Source organism: Ostrea edulis, chromosome 3 (genome assembly GCF_947568905.1).
Source record: "Ostrea edulis chromosome 3, xbOstEdul1.1, whole genome shotgun sequence".
In the NCBI taxonomy this organism is placed as follows: Eukaryota; Metazoa; Mollusca; class Bivalvia; order Ostreida; family Ostreidae; genus Ostrea; species Ostrea edulis.
This window is the reverse complement of record NC_079166.1, coordinates 15,280,394-15,300,784: the sequence shown is the minus strand read 5'-3', so window position 1 is coordinate 15,300,784 and position 20,391 is coordinate 15,280,394. Positions and strand designations below refer to the sequence as shown.

Here is a 20,391-nt window from a genome sequence, read left to right as displayed (position 1 = left end):
TACTATAATTGATATTCGACACATGTATTTTAAAACATTCATTTAAATATCAATTTCCAGTTTTGAATGCCGCACAAAATTAGCTGATTCATTTTCATTCCTACATACAGGTGTAGAAATGTAACATTAGTAAGTTTGGACGTTCAAGCAAGGCAAATGGAAGAGTTAACACGGAGATTTGATAAACGAATAGAACAATTAAACTTAACAAAGATATAGCAAAAAACAGAGCAGTATTTAAACTCAACAAAGAGATAGCCAAACAAATGACGATGAATGACAGGTGAACGTCAATTGAGTGTACACTTACCTATATAACGATTAAATTCTGAAGGCATATATGCCAAAGAGCAAATCAATGATTGAGAGTTGATATGGGATATAATCCACAGGGAATAACGCTGACCATCGCGTCGCTAATTGTTCTAGTTTCCGGACGTAAGTGTTGTTTTTCTTTGATTTTCAAAAAGACAAATTAATTTTATTGAAAAAGAACCCCATCAAATATATGCTACATTACATATGAAATAACTTTTCATTAATTTTTCATTAAAATAAAACAAACTTATAGAAAAATGAATGATATATGTGCTTTTAAGAAAGTAACACATTGAATTTTTAGGATTATTACCTGAAGAAAACAATTATTTGACTCATTTCATTTTCATCTAAAGTGAAATAATGATACTTAGAACCAGCAAACAGTGTCGGAATTTAAATTCCACCTTAAAAAATATAATATTCACATTTGATAGATTCGATTCCAACAGCTTCGAGTAATTAGTAATTCAACCCCTCTAGAATTATAGGTTCAATGTTATATTTGATTGTTGATTCTTCAAATAATATATCTTAGTAACAAATGAAAATGATGAAATAAGTATGTTGCAGTATTACTAACATTTTCATCAATTAGCATACCTATACCTGTTATCAACGTCAGAAAATTGCAATTTTCCTTAAAACAACATCATCAAAATTTCACAAAAACTGGTTGTGCGATGTAATAGTATTTTGGCTATATTTAGCTCTAAGACTTCATAGTTATTTTGGATTTCAAACATTTCGGTTGAGCATCACTGAAGAGACATTATTTGTCGAAATGCGCATCTGGTGCATCAAAATTGGTACCGTATAAGTTTTACATTCATAACAATTTCATGAAACTGTTTCTTTAAAAAATATACAAAATGTTTGTGAAAAATAAAGGAAATCTATTGCATAATGGACTTGATAAATAATTCAATGAAAACAGAGTTATTGCCCTTGGATTCAATATTTTGAAACATATGATTGATTTTTCATATATAACTTCGACTTTTGAAATAATTGATGGTTAGGAAGATGTTACCATAACTATTGAAAAAAAAAGAACTCCAACAAAATTTATGACAAATCATTGACTTTACAAAATGTTATGACGTCACAAGAGGGTGGAACTACATTAAAGATATAAATACCTACATGTAATGATATCTGGATATGTGTAAAAAAAATTATTGACATATGTAAATATTTTTAGATTGCGGCGTACACCAGACTCTTGATGTTGTAATTCTGTATGACGAATCTTCTAGTGTTTCCCAAAGCTATTTTGATGAACAGATCCAGTTTGTCGTTTCACTAGCAGATGCTCTTCTCCTCAGCTCTAGTCATACTAACATTGCTGGAGTAGGAGTGGACGTAATTGGTTATTATGGCTGGGGTCTTCGCGATTATTTCACATCTTCGGCAATTTCATCAAAAATGCAGAATATAACCAGAGGAAATGGAAACTCGGACTTGTCGGACGGTTTTAACGTGGTATGGAACAGAATCTTATCCAACGGTACTAGGTCAGGGTCTCAGGCATGGATACTTGTTCTGACCGACACAAGCACTCTGTCTGACACGACCAGTCTGGACGCCGCTAAAGCCGCTGGTGTCAAAGTGGGATTTTTGTCAACATTGTCGGCATCTTCCTATACGTCTTATGCTTCTGACTCAAGTTACATCATAGGTGGAACGAGCTGGCTCTCCTTTCCGTCCCTAGTAACCAGTGCTGTAGAATTCTTTTGTCCTCAGTGTAAGTACATTGCGTAATTATATTTAATAAAAACAACGATTGTGAAGCTAGTGCTCATATTACGAAGTTCCCGTTCTGTGTATTTTTATAATAAGATAGAAGTCGACAGTTCGAATAATTAAAAAGAGTGTAAAACGATATACAGCTTATAAAGAGAGAAAAATCATATGAAAGGATGAATTGACACTTATAGTGTTGCTAGAGAAAATACAGAAGGAAGTACGAAGTGCCCGGCGAACAAGTGCCGCTGTCAGATACAATTAAGTCCCGTTAAAGAGTATAAGATACTTTACTAAGTTGCAAAATTAAATGAGAAAACCATTAAATTTTAATGATAGGAAGAAAAGATATCTTTCATTTTATAATTCAATACATCCTAGGGCCAACAATAATCCCATCCACTCAGGAAAAGAAACATAGATCAGATTGATTTGCATTGTAGAATGGATTTATGTAAGAATTATGTAGAACTAGTTCATTGAAAAGCCTATATGTGATACTAGTATTTTGTAGGTTCCCTTATTCTCAATTCTAATTGTATCACGGTTATTGCAAAGATCAAAGAAATGTCGCGTCCATTATCCTTCAATACATACCGATTAATCAATAGACTAAAAATGTAATAGTTACTGAGAAAATGCCGGTTTCATATCTTTTACCATATCAGACGGTGTGTATTGCTGTTAAATGTAGACTTATTTCATAGCTTTTCTGCGATCTTACAATACGATTTTACACTATACACCAATAAGATCGATAACTGATAATTTTATTTCACTATCAAACAATTTATCGATGTATGTTACAAACAAAGTTATAATTTACTGAAGGATATTTACCAATGAACAAAAATACAACCGTCGGCGTTTCGAGATCTATATATATATATGTCCGAGTACATGTTATTGTTTATGGCGATATCCCAACCTTGTGAGCAACACCTGTATGAAAGGTGAAGATAACGAACATTATTCTCTCATAACTCCTATAAACAATGTAAATCTAAACCAAACAACATTCATTTTATTGAGTTCTTTGAGGGTATTTATGGGGTCGTATTGGGTGCTTTGTGAGATATATGGGGTATTTATGGGGTGCTTTGTGAGATTTATGGGGTATTTATGGGACCTATGGGGAGCTTTGTGAGATTTATGGGGTATTTATGGGACTTATGGGGTGCTTTGTGAGATTTATGGGGTATTTAGAAGAGATAAGATAATCATCAGTCAACATTAAAGTAAATAATTCAAATACCTTTCAATATAGAAGACCCTACAATCATGCATCTGTTTTTTAAGCTGCCATAACGACTTGAAGTGACCTTATTCGTAGCGATTGGTTGTATATTTCTGAACCCTACTAGTTCTTGTTTTCGTGAATGAAGCAACATAGCCTCCTTGGTCTCAAATTGTTGTTTAAAATAGAAAAGTATTGGCGAAAGACTCGGTTTTCCTATCTCTTGACCTTTGAGGTTATTCTGGAACATTCACGAAAACACTTACTTTTATTTCTTGTGTATCACAGATCTAACTGCGGTTTGCAGTATGCCTATCTATTACACAAAAGGAAGATGACTCTGTGTTTCCAAGAACAATGAAATTTTGTAAATAAGAAAAAATATTCATTAGCTTATATTGTGCGGAAAGATGGGACGTTTGTGGCAACAAAAATTATTGTAAGTACAGGATGTACCATATAGCTGGGTTTTTTTTCGCGGGGTGATAAATTTGGCTTATTTTAGCGATTAGATAGCTTTCCGCCAAAATTTCATGCACTTGACAAATATGCAACGAATAGGATTTCATTGTTTGCAAGAGTAATAAATCTTCCTTGTCCGCTACAATTTATTCTGCTAAATTTTAGACCCGCGGAAAAAACTGCTATACGGTGTAAGGAGATTTATTTGACGCCACATTAATTGACACCCGACTTCCGCCGGAAATATTGGGATTTTTTTTTTTACACCGGTCAAGTACTATATATAGTAACCATTCAGAATGCGTCACTTTACTTTGATAAGAAATATAGTCGTTTCATGCAAATTGTTTTTTACAGACTGTGAAAATTTTGTGTTCTACTATGATTTGCCAAGCAGCATGAAAGTCCAGGCAGACACCTATTCTAGTAAGTTTTCTTTCGTGTAACACTGAGTGTGATTGTTTCTTAAGTTCACATCATTGTACTCTATGATTGATTACTGTACAATACCTCAATAATTGTAACTAATATTGTATCTATGAGGTGTACATCGTCCATCTTTTAAAGGCACTGCCCGATGGCTAAGTAAAGTATCTATATGTATGAAGGTTGTAAAAACATCTTCAAATTATTTCTTATTCAATAAATTGTATATGTAGCGATTTGCTAATATACATTGTATATTGCGTTATACACCATTATTATTATCTTAGAGCCTATATATATAGGTATCTCTCTTATGCTATGAAAATAAATTTTACATATGACAACATAAATACATAAAATAAAACAAATACAGTAGTAAGAACTTGCAAAGTTTTGGATCCTAATGCATTTTTATCTTAAAGTTATTATCAAACTGTTATATGTGGGACTCCAAAGTGTGATGGTCTGTGCCAAACCCCGATGGTGTGACACGCCAAAGGGCGAATGTCCACACTTATGCGCCAAAGTGCGATGGTCTGACACGCCAAAGTGCGAAGGTGTGACACGCCGAAATCCATTGGTCTGTTTTGTTTTGGTACAGACTGAACGAACCATGTTGTTTCACCAAAATACCAGTGCAAAATCCATGCACAAAAAATAAGAATAAGAACTTATTTTATTACCATTTAGTTGTGTTATCAAACACCATTTTCCAACGCGAAATCGTATAGAATACTTTGTATCATAACATACCCCCAGGAATTTAATACGTGCACGTCAAAGTAATAATGATCATGAATTATAGAATATTTGGGCGAAGTAAATAGTTCAACAACAAATGTACTTTGCCGTTCTCACCATCCTCAACAATGTAAACCTTGCCGTTGCTGTCGTCCATGTAACATTTCTTCGGTTTTAGTTTGAAAGACGTTAAGAATGACGTCACAATGATATGACGTCACAAAGTTACTGAACTCCGCATTATCGGACTTTGGCGTGACCATCGCACTTTGACGTCCGTAACGTTAACAAACCATCGCACTTTGACGCAGACCATCGCACTTTGGCGCAGACCATCGTACTTTGGAGGGACCATCGCACTTTAGAGCCTTACATATATAGGCAGGCTTTACAGAGATTTATGGATCTATTTATGTTTACAATCATCTTTATATGAAGGAAATGCCAGTTCGTATATGAAGCAAGTAAAAATACACAAATGATACGCGATGTATGTCTTTTATATATATATATATATATATATATATATATATATATATATATATATATATATATATAAAATCATACATACGAGAAGATAAATTGCCATGCTATCCTAGATGTGGGTTACTATTTAACGGAGACAGACCCGACTTACAATATCCACTGCTGCGGGGCTGTGTCTACCTTGGAATATAATGCAGCAACATCCGGGACATTCAAATTCCAGATATGGAGACAATACGTATTAGTGTCCGAGGTGTCCATTTCCGCCGCAGGTAAACGAATCTTTTCACCATCTTTATTCTTTGCCTCTATCAGGCACACGGTATTGGGAAGGGATGTAATCTTTCAAAGTGCAAAACTGATTGAAGAGGCACTCAGGATACAAACAAACAGAATTACTGTACGACTTTGGTGTCGTGTCTTCGGTTCAGTGTAATTTAATGATATGTTTAACACGAAGGACACGGAAATTCACCAAAGGCCTGGGTTGAATTCACTGAAGAATACATGTATATCGTAATCTTCTTCACCTCTAAGTCTGATCACACTGAAAAAGTGCACATATTATTGGGCATATCAGTAGTCAGTTCATTTCTTACTTCGAAAGGGAAACGATGCGGTTCTCTATGGAAATAACGTAACGATGAATTTTATATATATCTATTTTGTATTGCTTGTAGGAGTTATGAGATTGATCACTGTTCGTTATCTTCACCTTGCATATGCAGAGTCGTTACCAAAACCAAAAAAGGGGTAAACTACTCGTTTTATACATATTCCCCCAAAAATTCCAATCTATTAGAAAAAACTCGGAATCATTCGCGTATATGAAAGGTGAAGATAACGAAGAGTGATTTCAATTCAATACATGTATGATCATCATTTAGCAGACATATTTATTTCACGCATTGATAGTAAAGCATAAAAAAAATATTGTATAAGCGGATTTGCATCGATGGTCTTGCTTGATAGATTCGTGTCACGGTTGAATGAACTACCCAATCAGTTCATTTGGAAGCAGTGAACGCTGTCAGTCTCTAGTCGTACGTTTCACACATGCCACCTTATACTGAAAATTATCATGAATTATCTCGTCCAGTTTCAGAGACTTTCAGCCAGGATGTTTTTAATTCATAATCTTCTATTCCCCTGAAATTGATTATTGATTCAGTGTGATGGCGAATTATAGGCTCCCGATTTTGTACTTATTATGGGATTTATGAAAGTGATCAAAGTCTGACATTTTCATCTTGCTCATTATAAGTTTCATGGATTATTCGTAGGCTACATACTACATGTAGATACAAATATCGTAATGATAATACACCCTTTTAACCTGAAATATGATATCAACGGTGTGTAGGTTTGTTTAAACGATGAATAAGCGAGTACACTGTATATGGATGCATACCTGTAAAACATTATGTTGATTAAGATGATAGTTATAGATTACTAACACATACCTGTAAAGCATTATGATGATCAAGATGATAGTTATAGACTACTAACACATACCTGTAAAGCATTATGATGATCAAGATGATAGTTATAGACTACTAACACATACCTGTAAAGCATTATGATGATCAAGATGATAGCTATAGATTACTCACACATGTAACTACATTTATACCGTATTTATTCATATCAAGAAATGTGTCGAGGTACGTTGATGTCTTCAAATTATACTTACAGTTTGACTGCCAAGTTAGACTTGTTTGTGTGAGGTATAGAAACCACTAGATTGGGTATCGCAGGTGCCCGGATGAGATATAATATTTTATACTGTTTATGTCAATCTCATAATCGGCAGTTATAACATATTTTGTCTTTAAAATTTCAGCCGGAGCCCAGACCTACACCTTCTCACCAAAGCTTGCTGTTAAGGCTGGTGACGTAGTTGGATGGTTAGTTTAACTGTAAAACAACATTCAATAACATGCACTCTCAATGTTAAATAACATACAATAACATGCAGTCTCAATGTAAAATAACATTCAATAACATGCACTCTCAATGTTAAATAACATACAATAACATGCAGTCTCAATGTTAAATAACATTCAATAACATGCAGTCTCAATGTTAAATAACATTCAATAACATGCACTCTCAATGTTAAATGTAAAATAGCATTTAATAACATACAGTCTCAATGTTAAATAACATTCAATAACATACAGTCTCAATGTTAAATAACATTCAATAACATGCACTCTCAATGTTAAATAAGATTCAATAACATGCACTCTCAATGTTAAATGTAAAATAAGATTCAATAACATGCACTCTCAATGTTAAATGTAAAATAACATTCAATAACATGCACTCTCAATGTTAAATAACATTCAATAACATGCAGTCTCAATGTTAAATAACATTCAATAACATGCAGTCTCAATGTTAAATAACATTCAATAACATGCACTCTCAATGTTAAATGTAAAATAACATTCAATAACATGCAGTCTCAACGTTAAATAACATTCAATAACATGCAGTCTCAATGTTAAATAACATTCAATAACATGCACTCTCAATGTTAAATAACATTCAATAACATGCACTCTCAATGTAAAATAACATTCAATAACATGCACTCTCAATGTTAAATAACATTCAATAACATGTACTCTCAATGTTAAATAACATACAATAACATGCAGTCTCAATGTTAAATAACATACAATAACATGCACTCTCAATGTTAAATAACATACAATAACATGCAGTCTCAATGTTAAATAACATTCAATAACATGCACTCTCAATGTTAAATAACATTCAATACCATAGTCTCAATGTTAAATGTAAAATAAGATTCAATAACATGTTAAATGACATTCAATAACATGCAGTTTCAATGTAAAATAACATTCAATACCATGCAGTCTCAATGTTAAATGTAAAATAACATTCAATAACATGCACTCTCAATGTTAAATGTAAAATAACATTCAATAACATGCACTCTCAATGTTAAATAACATTCAATAACATGCAGTCTCAATGTTAAATAACATTCAATAACATGCAGTCTCAATGTTAAATAACATTCAATAACATGCACTCTCAATGTTAAATGTAAAATAACATTCAATAACATGCAGTCTCAACGTTAAATAACGTTCAATAACATGCAGTCTCAACGTTAAATAACATTCAATAACATGCAGTCTCAATGTTAAATAACATTCAATATCATGCACTCTCAATGTTAAATGTAAAATGACATTCAATAACATGCAGTCTCAATGTTAAATAACATACAATAACATGCAGTCTCAATGTTAAATAACATTCAATAACATGCACTCTCAATGTTAAATAACATTCAATAACATGCACTCTCAATGTTAAATAACATTCAATAACATGCAGTCTCAATGTTAAATGTAAAATGACATTCAATAACATGCACTCTCAATGTTAAATAACATACAATAACATGCAGTCTCAATGTTAAATAACATTCAATAACATGCACTCTCAATGTTAAATAACATTCAGTAACATGCACTCTCAATGTTAAATAACATTCAATAACATGCAGTCTCAATGTTAAATGTAAAATGACATTCAATAACATGCACTCTCAATGTTAAATAACATACAATAACATGCACTCTCAATGTTAAATAACATTCAATAACATGCACTCTCAATGTTAAATAACATTCAATAACATGCACTCTCAATGTTAAATAACATTCAATAACATGCACTCTCAATGTTAAATGTAAAATGACATTCAATAACATGCAGTTTCAATGCAGATTTAAGCTGATATATAACAGACAGTTAACACTACATGCTATATAACAGACAATTAACACTACATGCGTGCACGTGTTTAAGGATTTTTACATTAATTGGTTGGTTGGTTGTATATTATAACATCTTTCACTGATCTGGAGACCATTGCCGGTGAATGGCTGCAAAAGTTAGCAAAAGTGCATATCATTGGATTAATTGAATTGTTTTACATTCTTTTCCCCAATTACTAGGTATTCCTCTGGAACAAATCCAATCGGCATTGCATCTAGTTGTAGTGGAGATCTGTGTACAAGTAACATAAAAAGAGCAATGAACATGGGATCTGTAGCAGTTGGTTCTTCCTATTCGTGGGCAAACGCCACGGCTTTACCAGACACTGTATTCGCCATCAAATTCACGATACTTAATAGTAAGCTTTTCATAGATACCTTGGGGTAAATTGTACATTTTATGTTGATCAAACAGTTATTTATATCATTCTTTCCATTACTCATACGAGAGTAATCCGATATCAGATTGAACTTCATGATTCAGCGACACCAGCTGGTGTCGCTACTTTACCTACCTCTAATACTTTATTTCACGGATCTATCTTCCAAAACGCGGGGATTCAGTTATCGGATGATTATTCTACAAATAGAGCATCATTAATACGATGTGGGTTTATGTGCTGACGTCATGCGCAAGAAAAAAAATCGAATGGTGAGGCGTCGACTTAAAAAGCGTGAACACAATTTGAGGTGGTAATTTTCAAATTCCATTATCTATTTTTATTGTTTACAATGCATAACGTATAAGTATTGTAATGGTCAACCACAATTTGAATATCAGTCATATAATTAGAAATGCGATACAGCACTCACAATTCTTTGTTATGTAAACAAGACTCGAGCCATGGTATTGTTTATTTATAGATAGATTAATAGAAAATAGCATGTTTAAAAGAAAATGAGGTGTGACAAACACTAGAAACTGTTTAATTGTGTTCGGAATTAACTTGTACATTGAAAAGAATCTCCTTTAAAGGGAAAGGCAACTCTAACCACATTGTTGCTTTTATGAATAAAGTCTTACTTACTAATACCGTAAATGACAGTCTTTAACAACAAAAATCCGTACTTAACATTTAAATCAGTAGGGAATTTCAATTTACCGTATATCAACAGAATAGTCTGACAAATCGTTATCATGTAATTAATCCTATCATTTATCATGTAATTTTTTGGGGGGTTGCCTTCCCCTTTAAACGAAAGTTTTACTAGTATAATTAACCCATGTAAGCAAAAAAATTGACACAAGCTTTGTTTACATAACAAACAATTGTTAGCTCTGTATCTCCCATGTACCTCGATAACTGGCATTCATATTTTTCTTGACCATTAGAAATACCATGGTTAAACATTCTGTACAATAAATATGGAACAATAAGATCTGAGAATTTTCAGCTCAAATCGTGTCCATGCACCTTTAAGTCATGTTTTGTTTACAAATGGCGATACCATCGTATTGATCATGATCTATTTGTAAAATAATCTTTCGATAACTGAATCTTCACGTCTTGGAAGATAGATCTGCGAAATAAAGTTGTAAGTGTCTAGGAGGAGTAAACATCCTCTGTCGACCGGTATAGTTTTAATAATATACAATAGCTTTTTTCATATTTGAATCGATACATATGACTTGCGCTTCAAAAACATTAATCTGAAATGAAAATGCATTTGATGGAACCTGAATTTCTTATCCACAAAGGCACCGTACCGAGCTTTTCCCAGTCCTCCCCAGTGTACATATCGGAAACCCTGGCATTGGGATCCAGTGTCACAGTCTTCACCTTCACAGATGACACCGGGGACGAGCTTATCTATAACGATCCCTCCAGTCCTTACTTTGCTTACAACACATCATCAGGTAATGCGTTATTGTAGCTTATCATACTGCATAGTGAGGGTCATCTCATTACAACACATCATCAGGTAATGCGTTATTGTAGCTTATCATGCTGTATAGTGAGGGTCATCTTATTACAACACATCATCAGGTAATGCGTTATTGTAGCTTATCATACTGTATAGTGAGGGTCATCTTAAAGGGTTTTTACCACAAATTAATGTAATTAAAATCAGAAGGAGTAACCTTAATAAAGTTATATTGTTTCATTACTCCCAATAATTGATACAAACATGCATTTTATCTGCATATATTCGAAGCTTCCGCTTCTCAAATAGTCACTAATGAGCTATCTAGTCACGTGATACGTCATGACGTCATACGTGTCAATGTGCTGCGGCATGTAGATTCTATTGAAAGTCATAAATTATACAGAATGGATAGTTAATGTTCCGACATCGATGACATCCCTTTAGTATTTAATATTCCGCCATACATATTTGAACCTGCCGCTGAGCCAAATCTTAAAGAAATTCCCTCAGCAAACATTTATCTTAGCCTAATACTACATCGACATTGACCACTTGGACGGAGATCCCGCTCACAGAAAGGATGGAACGTTTTCAATTTTTGATAAATATCTGAATGACACATTTCGTTTGCAAACATTTTGACCGTGTTCCCTTGTACATCATAATATTTTTAAAGCATTAGAGGTCTGTATATGTAGAGGGTAACATGCATTAGTCAATGCTAATCTAATTAAAATGAGTTCTTCTCTAACCGTTACACTGGAGAAGGTAGAGAAGATTTGCTATTAATTAAATTGATGCATTGACCTACAATGTGTCGAAGGAAGCAGTCGATTTACCGAGATCGATTTAATTTATAATTTTATTTTTCGGGGGGGGGGGACCAGATTTTAAAATTACCAGTCTGATGAAAATATATCGACTTCTTAAATCGAATAATGTGTGTTTAAGAGGGCGGGATAGAGAGAGGGGCGGGGGGAGACATGGGGCCAATAGTCGTAACCTCTACCTTATAATCGTCCCTCTCATTACTTTAAAAAATATAGGGAGAGGGGCTGTCATTCATTATATTGTTGCAAATTTTTTCACTACGTTGGCACGCAGTGGCGGATTTAGAGGGGGCGTAGCAGGCGCCCCCCACCCCCTCCCTAATCTTTTTAAATTTAAGGTAAATCACGGTATCTTGTTTCGGAAAATGTACTAAACCATAAAAGAAGCAATGATTTCTTCCACTCCCGGAGAAATAAATGACAAAATCCTTTGATTTCTTGAATTACTTTGTTGGGAGAACCTAATTTTTTCCAAAAAAACCCCCTTAAAATTTGGGTCATTTTATTAATTTCACCTTATTAAAATGATAGAAAATAGTACAAATGACTTAATAGGAGAAATATTTCAAGCCCCATAAAATATGTAAAATCCAAGAGTTTCCGGGGGCTTCGATCCCTGGACCCCCACCAGGGCTTCGCCCTGGAACCACTGCCTCATAAAGTGGCGTCCCGTAACCACAATTCCTGGATCCGCCCCTGGCACGCACCGTCATTTTTTAAAAATAAAGCCGCCGTATTTCAGCATATTTGACGATTATTAACTGGTATTTTTCGACTTTTTCATTTTCTAACTATTTTAATCGGGGGAGAGGGGTAGGGATAGTCTGATAAACCGTGTAGTCATTTCGTACATGGTGTCAATACTCAAAACTTCAAGCGAGGGGGGGGGGGGTATATCGTTACATATGAAATCAAAGGTGCATATATATTAAAAGTGTATGCTACACAGAGATTTCTGTGGTTGCCAGACCCGCGGCGACTTCAATGATTGCCTCAATACCTGGTAGGCTATAAGATTTCTCAAACTGAAGGTAGTCTCTGATTATGTCCAGTCTGAAGGACAACGAGCCTATTAATTTGTAAATAGAAATGTCGATATCATGAATTAAATGGGTTATAATGCAATATGTAAGTTCGTCATTGAAGATGGTTTTCCGTTGGTTTGAAGTATTTCTAAATTTAGTTCTAAGATCACAAAATTTCTCCGACTTGCCTCGTTGGTAAAAGTAATGAAACTCTTCTTTTTTGTGCTGATTATTACAGCTACATATTGTACAACACAATATAATGGGACTTATAACGGTTTAATCTCTTCATTTTGTATCAATAGTCTGCTGTATGTGCTGTTCACAACTTGTTTAAATATGTTTTCATGCTTGCTCGCTTCACCGCGATTGACACGTATGATGTCACATACTAATGGCGCGAGAATCTCTAATGAGAATATGCAAATCTGGCTTTTTGCAATTTCGATACAAAATAATCACTAAAGCACGCTTTATATCGAAAAATAATAGCACGATTCAAAACACAACATTTTCATATAAATTTACCAACAATAAAAATCGTGGTAAAAACCCTTCAATCTAAATTGTTTACATGTAGATTATCATACTGTATAGTGAGGGTAATCTCAATCTGAATTGTTTACATGTAGATTATCATACTGTGTAGTGAGGGTCATCTCAATCTGAATTGTTTTACATGTAGATTATCATACTGTATAGTGAGGGTCATCTCAATCTGAATTGTTTACATGTAGATTATCATACTGTATAGTGAGAGTCATCTCAATCTGAATTGTTTACATGTAGATTATCATACTGTATAGTGAGGGTAATCTCAATCTGAATTGTTTACATGTAGATTATCATACTGTATAGTAAGGGTCATCTTAATCTGAATTGTTTACATGTAGATTATCATACTGTATAGTAAGGGTCATCTTAATCTGAATTGTTTACATGTAGATTATCATACTGTATAGTGAGGGTCATCTCAATCTGAATTGTTTACATGTAGATTATCATACTGTATAGTGAGGGTCATCTCAATCTGAATTGTTTACATGTAGATTATCATACTGTATAGTGAGGGTCATCTCAATCTGAATTGTATACATGTAGATTATCATACTGTATAGTGAGGGTCATCTCAATCTGAATTGTATACATGTAGATTATCATACTGTATAGTGAGGGTCATCTCAATCTGAATTGTTTACATGTAGATTATCATACTGTATAGTGAGGGTCATCTCAATCTGAATTGTTTACATGTAGATTATCATACTGTATAGTGAGGGTCATCTCAATCTGAATTGTTTACATGTAGATTATCATACTGTATAGTGAGGGTCATCTCAATCTGAATTGTTTACATGTAGATTATCATACTGTATAGTGAGGGTCATCTTAATCTGAATTGTTTACATGTAGATTATCATACTGTATAGTGAGGGTCATCTCAATCTGAATTGTTTACATGTAGATTATCATACTGTATAGTGAGGGTCATCTCAATCTGAATTGTTTTATATTCTTATACATTAATTCCAATGCATGGGAAGAATTTCTCGACAAAAAATGTGAATGCTAAACTGTGAATAGCTTTCACCACAAATATGTCACCAAATATTATTGTAAAAACTCTTCATTTGACCGATAAAGCCATGTGTATTTTTCATGTATAACTATTCTTTAGTGTTACCAGAGCTACAGTTTTGGGCCCAGAATGATAATGATGATGGTATTTATATGCATTCGTTTTGTTCCGTACTATAGGACTGATAAGCTTAGTGGCGCCGTTACCCGTGACGAATCAAGAGACGCCCTATGTCTTTGTGATTGAAGCTATGGATTCCTGTTTCAACTCAGCCACAGCCAGTATCAATATAACTTCATATGCAGTGGTAAAGTTGTTTCTCTTTGTCTCTTTTTATGAATCATTTCTCAGAAAAGAGAATTTCTTATGTTAGCGGGAATTTTTATCTCATTAAAATGTCACCATCTTTTCCCATTTCCATTATTATTAGCCTGCAAAGTCAATAGCCATCCCTTCAATGTTACACTCCCTTGAATGATGCATTTTCAAGTTCCTATCATAATTTTCTCTGCAAAAGCTATAATTTCTCTTTTGATACTTTCAGCCTCCAGCATTCAATAATTTGCCAACGGAAGTAGAACTCGGAGATGACGTCACCGCAGAAACCCTTCTAATTGTTATTAATGTAACAGACGAAAGCGCCCCATCGATTATCTGTACCGAAACGTCCATTTTACCTGACACTCAGTATTTCAGGCTGGATGATTATCAGAATGGCTGTAAGATAATTCTATTCAGCATGCTTTCTTAGTATGATTTGGAAAAATTTAGTAAAGTGTAGCTACCCTAAAGACATAAGAATAATCTATCATGCAGTTGTAATATAAGTTTTGCGGAAAACACAGAAAATCTGTTGTCATATTCACATTGTTCTCAATTTATAGTAAACCTCTCTTTGTCAGTATTGAGCTTTTGACAGAGTGGCATCGGTTGCTTTGTTGTATATTGTTTAACATCCCGCTTGAAATTTTTTTCACTGTTATGGATACGTCACCATTGTCGGTGAAGGGTTGTAAAATCTATGCCTTTCACTCGCGGCCCTTCAGCAGGGACGCATCATTATCGTGTCACACCTGCCGTGATCAGAACCTTAGTTTTTGTGATTGATTTATTGATTGGGATGTTACACCGTTTTGGCAATATTTCAGCCATTTTACGGTGCTGTGGTCTAATACGAAAACCAACAGAGCAACAAAGCACAGCATAACACTACACACGTACATTATCTTAATTATAGCTGCTGCCGTTTACCTCAATGCTGATTCTGTGTTGGACTTTGATACTGCTGAGGAGTATAAGATGTTCATCACGTGCACTGGTAGCTCGTCTCTAGAGTCCGTATTGACCATAAGGATTCTGGACAAATCAGTCACAACTCCATACACAGTACCAGGTAGAAACATTGCAGAGTGTCCAACACGAGTTCTTGATTTCAACTGATGTACTCTAGGTTTCCAATATAATTTCGAAAAATTTCAAACACAGTCTTTAAACTTATATATTACATCATACATAATTAGAAACAAAAAAAATATCAATTTATTTCCAGCGTGGGCGGCGGGTGCCATTGCTATCAGCGTGGGGTCGGTGGGTGTGGTAATCGCTCTCGTCTGCTTCCTCATTATTATCATCCTGGCAACCACTGACGAGGCGGAGGTTCTACCGCCGGTAGAAGACGAAAGTGCTAAAAAGGAAGTGGACGATGCTGCACAAATGTACAAAAATGTCGACAAGGTGCAGCTCTACAGAGAGGGCTATGGAGAGTTTTGATTTGGACAATTTTGTAAAACATTGAACATCTATGATACTACTGAACTTTCTGTAATATATACACACAATTATACATTTCTCTTCTTTATTTCATAAGTTTGAAGAAGGGTGAATTTAACAGCGTATTTCAAGCGTCTTGAATTAGCGTATTATTTTCAAAATGGTTTATCTACTAACTGTTATTTCGTAGCATTACCTTGTATAGTACGGTCGCTCCTAATAATGATAATTTGTTCACATAAAAGATTTCATCCATAAACAGTTGGTTCTTCAACAAAAATGGAAAACAGAAATATTCTTATCTAGTGATCAGTCATCTAAAAAATATTTTTTTTAAACACCACTCTGATTCCACGCACAAGTACTCTGAAGTTGAAATAAAAAATATGATAGAGTTCCTCACTGACAATATCTTCGTGGTCTTTGATGATCACGTCTTCCAACAGTCTGTTGGGATTCCCATGGACACGAATTGTGCTCCTTTGTTAGCTGACCTGTTTCTATATTCATATGAAGCAGACTTTATTCAAAAACTTCTACGTGAGAAGAAAAAATCTCTTGCTGTGGCCTTCAATTCAACATTTAGATATATCGACGACGTTTTTTTTAGGTCAACTGAATTCATTCAGGTGACCTATTGCTATCTGTTTTTGTCCGTCGTCGTTCGTCGTGCGTTAACATTTGAACATTTTCAGCTTCTTGTCTGAAACCCCTGAACCAATTTCAACCAATTTTGGCATATATCATCTGTGGGTAGAGGGGAACAAAAATTGCTAAATTCGTGGTCCCTGCCCCCCTGGGGCCTGAGGGGTGGGGCAAAAACCATCAAAATGAGTGTAATTTTAAAAAATCTTCTTCTTTACTCCTGGACATCAAGAAGCCAAACTGTGGGCATAATTATAATGAGCGTTGAGCCCTCTACCAAAATTGTGAAATTCATGGCCCCTGGGGCAGGGGTCTTGTGTTAGGGTGGGGCTCTATTGGTCATATAGTGAACATGTAGAAATTCTTTGAAAATCTTCTTCTCTGTCTCTGGGTATTAAGTAGACAAACTAATAGCATGGTAATGATGAGCAAGGATGCCTCTTTATACCCCCCGCAACAAGTTGTGGGGGGTATACTGGAATCGGGTTGTCCGTCTGTCCGTCCGTCCTTCTGTAGATGCAATGGTTTCCGGGCTCTAAAGCATTATCCTTTCCACCTACCGCCACCATATCATATATATATGGATTACCCATGGGATGAAGATGTTCCCTATCGATTTTGGGGTCAAAAGGTCAAAGGTCAAGCACACTGGACATCGAAGTAGCAATATGGTTTCCGGGCTCTAAAGTTTTATCCTTTCCACCTACAGTCACCATATCATACATATGGACTACCCATGGGATGAAGATGTTCCCTGTCGATTTTGGGGTCAAAAGGTCAAAGGTCAAGCGCACTGGACATTGAAGTAGCAATATGGTTTCAGGGCTCTAAAGCGTTATCCTTTCCACTTACAGTCACCATATCATATATATGGACTACCCATGGGATGAAGATGATCCCTATCGATTTTGGGGTCAAAAGGTCAAAGGTCACGCGCACTGGACATTGAAGTAGCAATATGGTTTCTGGGCTCTAAAGCGTTATCCTTTCCACCTACAGTCACCATATCATACGTATGGACTACCCATGGGATGAAGATGTTCCCTATCTATTTTGGGGTCAAAAGATCAAAGGTCAAGCGCACTGGACATCGAAGTAGCAACACTCAGAAAAGAGGTAGTTTACACCTATTACCAACACCCTTTGGGAGATTGGGGTAAGCGTGGGGTATTCTTAGTGAGCATTGCTCACAGTACCTCTTGTTAAAAATTGTGAAATTCATGGTCCCTGGATCAGGGGTTCTGGTGCTAGGGTGGGGCTCTATAAGTCATATAGTGAAAATGCATTATTTCTTTGAAAATCTTCTTCTCTGTCCTTGGGTATTAAGTAGACAAACCAATAGCATGGTTATGATGAGCGAGGATGCCTCTTTCAAAATTGTGAAATTCATGGCCCCTGGGTCAGGGGTTCTGGTATTAAGGTGGGGTCCTATTGATAATATAGTGAATATGCATTTTATTTCTTTGAAAATCTTCTCCTCTGCTGCTGGGTATTAAGTAGACAAACTAATAGTATGATAATGATGATCAAGGATGCTTCTTTCAAAACTGAAATTTATGGCCCCTGGGTCAGGGGTTCTGGTGCAAAGGCGGGGCTGACCACATAGCTATTTAATGTTTCTTCCATCTAAAAGTAAAATTCTTATATTTAAACACAAACCTAATTCAAACATTGGAAGGTTGTTACATGATACTCAGGTGACTTATAAGGCCCCTGGGCCTCTTGTTTTATTAACAATGATAACTTTCATTCTTATGTCGATTTTATATATCCCCATGAGCTTGAAATAAAAGACACCACAGAGTAGTCCACTTCTGCTTCATATTTGGATATTTAATGGCAAACTGCATGATAAAGGGGATGATTTCAGTTTCTCCATCGTCAACTTCCCATGTTTATGTAGGAATATTCCATCATTACCTGCATATGGTGCTTATATCGCTCAACTGATTTGATACACAAGAACTTCTTCTGCGTATAGTAAGTTTTAAAATCGAGGCAAGCTAATGGCAAACAAGTTGATGGTACAGGGGTTTCAGCAGTCTCGATTGAAGTCAGCATTTCGCAAATTCTATGGTCGTTCTAACGATCTAGTTCGTCAATACAACCTATCATTGGGTCAAATGCTGTCTGGCGTGTTTCATACCGATTGTTAGAGCATTTTTGGCACACTGATTTTAACTACGGATAACTCCGTTTACCTGATCAGGATACAGGGCTCACGGCGGGTGTGACCGGTCGACAGGGGATGCTTATTCCTCCTAGGAACGTGATCCCATCTCCGATGTGTCCAGGGGTCCGTGTTTGACTAACTATCTATTTTGTATTGCTTATAGGAGTCATGGGGTTGATCACTGTTCGTTATCTTCATCTTTCATCCATTGTTTTCCTATGGTGTCGGGGACCTAACCTTAAAGGCACGTTCAACATATATGCTTTTCGAAAATATGTTGTTAAGTAATTTTAAAACAAATCAGCGCTCCTACAAAGAACACTCTTTCATTTCGAACATGTGTGTTAAAAGCATGAGAAAATAATTCATAATTGATGTACCTCGAAATTCACTTTCCTCAAAATTGTAGAAATATGATTTTCATGGTTCCATATTAAATAGCTTGGAAAAATCTACAAAATTTTACATAATACAGTGTAGTTATAAATTTCAAAATGTAATTTAGGTGCAGGAAACAGACAATACCACATAGTCCTTCGCTACACAAGCTAACAAGATCTATGTCCATATTGCAATGCAAATGTTCAATGTAAGATTAAATCGTACGTCGTTTGTCTTGATGTTTAGAAACAGAACAATATCCCATTCTTTCTTTACAAAAAATCAATAAACTTTCATCAGATCGAATCCCTGACAATGATACCCTGTATATATGACAATGATATCTTTTATTTCATACATTCAGCCCTCGGTAAAACCAGGGGCGTTAAAACATCCCCTGAGAAATTTGTTCAGTCTATCAATATTCTGCTGAATAGTACCTCTCCCAAAACCTTCATTAACAACTTCAAACGGGTCTATCGTCAAAGCTCGAAGATTCTATCGTCCTCTTCTGCATAGGAAACATATATCAAACAAAACCTGCATTATACCAACTGATGTTTTCATGAACAGTTTTTCAATTCATGATTTCAATAGCAGATGTGTGCTTTGTTATCCCCAATCCATCGCGCTCAAAATTATGGCGAGAAAAATGTCGGCTGCTTTCTTCAATTCTATATCTTTAATAACATCTTTACCATATTGGTTACTTAATCTCAAATCGCACATTGCTGAAAGTTTATACCATCAAAGTTTTTTGAATAGTTTGTTCTAGAATTAGTTCTTCGGAGAACGTAATTTTTGCTAAATATATTTGTCATGTTATGGCAGACCAATCAACGTTTACATTACCCTATCTTATCACAAAACATTGTG

At 35.1% G+C, this 20,391-nt stretch overlaps 1 protein-coding gene across 1 annotated transcript; it reads left to right on the top strand.

The window, feature by feature from the left end:
* The first annotated feature begins 363 nt into the window (after positions 1-363).
* Positions 364-16,370, top strand: LOC125667124 (uncharacterized). Its single transcript, XM_048900490.2, has 11 exons — positions 364-438; positions 1,523-2,065; positions 4,121-4,189; positions 5,530-5,688; positions 7,260-7,323; positions 9,424-9,602; positions 10,943-11,101; positions 14,726-14,853; positions 15,091-15,265; positions 15,784-15,939; positions 16,096-16,370. The coding sequence occupies exons 1-11, from the start codon at positions 375-377 to the stop codon at positions 16,314-16,316; spliced, it is 1,917 nt and encodes a 638-aa protein (XP_048756447.2). The 5' UTR covers positions 364-374; the 3' UTR covers positions 16,317-16,370.
* Positions 16,371-20,391: the final 4,021 nt, after the last annotated feature.